This window comes from Punica granatum, chromosome 1 (genome assembly GCF_007655135.1).
Source record: "Punica granatum isolate Tunisia-2019 chromosome 1, ASM765513v2, whole genome shotgun sequence".
Taxonomy (NCBI): domain Eukaryota; kingdom Viridiplantae; phylum Streptophyta; class Magnoliopsida; order Myrtales; family Lythraceae; genus Punica; species Punica granatum.
In genome coordinates this window covers 9,777,870-9,782,764 of record NC_045127.1, presented here as the reverse complement: position 1 = coordinate 9,782,764, position 4,895 = coordinate 9,777,870, and the positions used below count along the sequence as shown (strand labels likewise).

Here is a 4,895-nt window from a genome sequence, read left to right as displayed (position 1 = left end):
CAGGGAACAACTAACCTTCTTCACATTGACAACACCTGCCAGAAGGAAAATAAGAGAAAGAAAACAACAATCGGTTTATATAGAGTTTAAAGGTAATCCAGTGTTAGCCCCGAAGCAGAAAGATCGATCAAGTTACATGATGATGTGCCTTAATTTCAATTTCCTATTCGGCATTCTACAAGCTGTTGTAGTGGGATGACTCTTCAATCACAAAAAGTTGATTTATCGATAGATACTATGTCAAAAAGCTATCGGACGTAGAAAAAATGGTGAAATATCAAGTTTTAGAGGGATCCAAAGAAAAGTCTTCCAATCTGGTGAACTTCCACTCTAGTTCGGTCTATTGACTTTGACAGTGCCGTTCCCTCCACGTCTGATCTCATCTTTCTTTATTCACATGAATGCGAAATATCAAGAAGATGGAGATTTGATAATTCATTAGGAAACGTTAACCATTTCGGATCAAAATCTACTGTTAATTTAACTACTTCTCAGAAAAATCTACACTTAAATGATCCCACGCATGATGTTATGATTTTCTTTCCTTTTTCTTTTTTTGGCTCAGTTCGATGTTATGATTCTTATCTATAATATAAGATCACTTAATGTATTATTTGTTCCCGGGGAAGTTTCTACAGTTCCTTTGGTGAAGAGTTCCTTAGCTCCTTTTTCCTCGGATTTGGGGGGCATGGAACCGTCGTCCGCGTAAGGAATGGTAGAAATTTCCTAGTGCCAGGTACCCGACGTCAAGTCGGGGTTATAGCATCACCTGCAATACACGATTGATGATTGATGTAGACAACCTTGCAAGTGATATGCAAGTTGGGCGCATCAAAATATACACGATTGGTCATATAGTCGCTGTTTATTGGACGCACCTGAGCTGAGACTGGCCCGGATAACTGGCCTCCTAGGAGACAACCAAAATCTGATGCTACAGCATTGACTCCGACATGCATGAAATGAGCACCAACTAGATAGACTCAATGCGAATCTCTTATAGATTTATCTCTTAATTAAGCGACGAAATGATGAAGAAATAATGTTTGGAGTATTGCGCGATGTATGCCAGTTGGCGTGTAAACGACGAAACTCAGCCAATAACATGGCATATAACATGTGCTTGCGATGCTAACACAACGACCTCACCAGATGATATTTCACGCAATGTCAATTTCTAGTTGAGTGGTCACAGGGGTGAAATGGAGATATAAAAGCATCAGGTAGTCTGCAGCATTTCAATTCACAGCCTGCAAGCCCCAATAATTCCAAGGCAATGAGAAACACAATATTTTCCTTCTTCTCATCATCATTGTTCATTCCAGTTCTCCTCTTCCTCGCTATCTCTTTTTCGTTAACCTCATCATCTTTAGTTCACCGGGATGGCTTTCTCAGTAGAGGCTCCGCCCTCTCTGTTGACGATCCAGACGACGTCCTTAGATCCCCAAATGGTGTCTTCTTCGCTGGGTTTCACCGAGTTGGCCGTAATGCTTACTCATTTGCTGTATGGTTCAGTAACCAATCCTGCATGCATGACTGCATCGTTTGGATGGCAAATCGAGACGAACCAGTCAACGGCAAACACTCAAAGCTCATCCTCGACAAGCATGGAAATCTTTTCTTGATTGATGCCGGCCACAAGGTTGTCTGGTCCACGGACATAGCCTCATCTTCATCAGCCACCTATGTTGGGTTGCACCTTCTCGACTCCGGAAACCTCATACTTCGTAGCTCTGGCCCTAGGCCAAGAGATGATACAGTCATGTGGCAGAGCTTTGATCACCCAACCAATACGCTTCTCCCTGAACAGAAGTTCACCCAGTTTACCGAGCTTGTCTCGTCCAGATCCGGTGGAAATATCTCCTCAGGCCACTACAAACTCTTTTTTGACTATGATAATGTCCTCCAGCTCCTCTACAGTGGCCCTGAGATATCGAGCTTATACTGGCCCCGTCCTGACCGACTTCCTTGGGATGCTGGGAGGACCACATACAATGATAGTCGGGTGGCGTTGCTAGACTCTCTTGGCAACTTCACCTCGTCCGACGATTGGAATTTTTTGGCTTCCGATTATGGGGAGAAAAATCGAAGAAGGCTGACGTTGGACTTTGATGGAAATGTCCTCCTGTATAGCCTGTTGAAGAGTGGCGAGTGGGCTGTCTCGTGGCAGGCAATCGACACACCCTGCCAGATACATGGAATTTGTGGGCCCAATGCCGTGTGCCAGTATAATGCAAGATCCGGGAGGAGCTGCTCTTGTGCCCCAGGATATGAGAGGAAGAACCTTAGCGATTGGTCTCAGGGATGCAAGCCAAAGTTCGAGAGCTTCTGCAAGTTACCTGATCCTGAGACCGAATTCATCCGTTTTCCACACATGGATTTCTATGGCTACGATGAGGCCTACTACCCGAATTACACCTTGAATCAATGCAAAAAGAAATGCTTGGAGTTGTGCAACTGCAAAGGTTTTCAGTACAAATTTCAAGGCAAATTTCACTTCAAATTTCAAGAGGAGAATGGCCAGCATAATTGTTACCCTAAGGTCTTGCTATTGAACGGATATGCCTCGGTCGCTGATATTGGCAACATCTATTTCAGGTTGCCGAAAGCCATACTGTCCTCTGACCAAATTCAGCAGGAATCTTCCACCTTGAATTGCTCACACAGTTCGAAGGATGTTGAGCTACACAGAGTATATTCCAGAAGCCATAAGAGTGACACGCTGTTGAAGATTCTGCTGATTTTGGCGGTGGTGATTGCAGGATTTGAGGCCCTAATGGTACTCCTTGTGCTATGTTTTGTAACTGGGACACGAAAAACGAAAGGTGAAGCCAGGCAGGGGTATCATCTTGCTGCTATGGGATTCAGAAGGTACACATACGCCGAGCTTAGAAAGGCTACACGGAATTTCAGGGAAGAAATTGGAAGAGGGGCCGTAGGGAGCGTTTACAGGGCAATCCTGTCGGGTGATTGGATTGCAGCGGTGAAGCGGCTTAATGAGATGAGCCTTCACGGAGAGGACGAGTTCCTCGCGGAGGTGAGCACTATTGGGAGGCTCAATCACATGAACCTGATTGAGCTATGGGGCTACTGTGCTGAGGGGAAGCACCGCCTTCTAGTCTATGAGTACATGGAGCACGGCTCATTGGCCGAGAACCTATCCAAAGGCACACTAGACTGGGGAAAGAGGCTAGATGTTGCAGTCGGGGCGGCGAGGGGACTTGCTTATTTACATGAGGAGTGCTTGGAGTGGGTCTTGCACTGCGACGTGAAACCTCAGAACATTCTTTTGGACTTGAATTACCAACCCAAAGTGGCAGACTTTGGGCTCTCCAAGCTTCTAAACCGCGGGGACGTAAAACATTCAAGTTTCTCTAAGATTAGAGGCACTCGGGGCTACATGGCACCGGAGTGGGTTTACAACCTATCAATCACGTCCAAGGTTGATGTGTACAACTATGGGATTGTACTGCTAGAGATGGTCACAGGGCGGAGCCCGGGGGTAGGTGTGCTGGATACCAGCGCAAGAGGCGAGACAGAGAACCGAGGGCTGACTTCTTGGGTGAAACAAAAGATGAGCGGAGAAGTTCCAACGGCGATAAGGATCGAAGAGATCGTCGATCACTCCATAGAAGGTGGATATGATGTGAAGAAGGTCGAGGTTCTGGTCGCAGTGGCCCTTCAATGCGTTGCAGATGACAAAGATGACAGACCCACAATGAGCCAAGTGGTCGAGATACTCCACCGCTGTACAGATGAGGCTGAAATCTAGTCCCAAGTCTATACTTGTGGACTGTGCCTCATTATATGCGCAAAACCTATAATCTCCTCAGACTGGAATCTTGATATTTGCAATAAGCGGAAAGCATGGCTCATTAGATGTGTATTTTGTAGCTAATTTCGTCTGACTAAAATTCTGCAGTAAGCTTTTAGAATTTCATTTGTGAATTGGTACTACAGAGGCTTTTGATTGATCGGTTTCATGCAGCTGATATTTAAGGTGAATACTATGCGTGTGCATAGGCAGAAACCTTAATGCGTGTAGGAATGGATGTTTACTCGCTAGTTTCTATTCTTCTTAGCAACAGAAACATTTCGGAATGATCTATATATTTCTGTGCTCGTAATTAAGGATTTTGGTTGAATAAACAAAACAAAGAAATTAATACTGCAACATCCTGAAAGGAATTCAGCATAACATCAAAAACAAAAGATTGATTTAATCCAATAATCTGCATAAATTATTTCAACATTAGAACACATCACAGCTACATTCCATACTCATCACTAGCGATGATTAACTAGACAAAATCCTTGCGGGCGAGATAATTTGACATACCAATCGGGCCGTATTTGTCCATGACCCATTCCGTTTCAGTAGCATCTTGAATGCATCTTCCTAGTATGCACATAAAGCGTGTTGCCTCTCTTTCCTTTGCAGAAATTATTACCATTGGAGCCTCGGCTCTTCTCCAGAAGCTCAATTTGGCCCTCCTCACAACCGAGTACTTCATCTGCTCTGCGTTTATGCTCGACACGGCATGCATGTAGAAGACGAAGTGACTCTTGGCGCCACCCTCGCTATAAGGTAATTGGGTTCCGTTGGGCATATTAAGAGGACAATGTGCATCGAGATCGAGCTCCATTGGATGTCATGGGAATCTTTGATGGTGGAAATCAAGTGGAGGAGCATGACTCTTACCATGGACGCCTTTTGGACGAAATTCCCCAGGTCACAGCAGCTAGAATAGTGCTTAACAGTTAGGTCCCATTTGGTATATATTTTTTTGTTTCAAAGAGCCTTACATACACGTACACTGACATTTATATATATATATATATAAACACACATACATATGTTATATATAAGTTGCTGGAGCAGTTTAAAAAAAAAG

The 4,895-nt window shown here is 44.4% G+C and overlaps 1 protein-coding gene across 1 annotated transcript; it reads left to right on the top strand.

The window, feature by feature from the left end:
- Nucleotides 1–1,238: 1,238 nt before the first annotated feature.
- LOC116196014 (putative receptor protein kinase ZmPK1) lies at nucleotides 1,239–3,974 on the top strand. Its single transcript, XM_031525521.1, has one exon. It carries the CDS (start codon nucleotides 1,277–1,279, stop codon nucleotides 3,770–3,772), a length of 2,496 nt encoding a protein of 831 aa, XP_031381381.1. The 5' UTR covers nucleotides 1,239–1,276; the 3' UTR covers nucleotides 3,773–3,974.
- The last annotated feature ends 921 nt before the right edge of the window (nucleotides 3,975–4,895 follow it).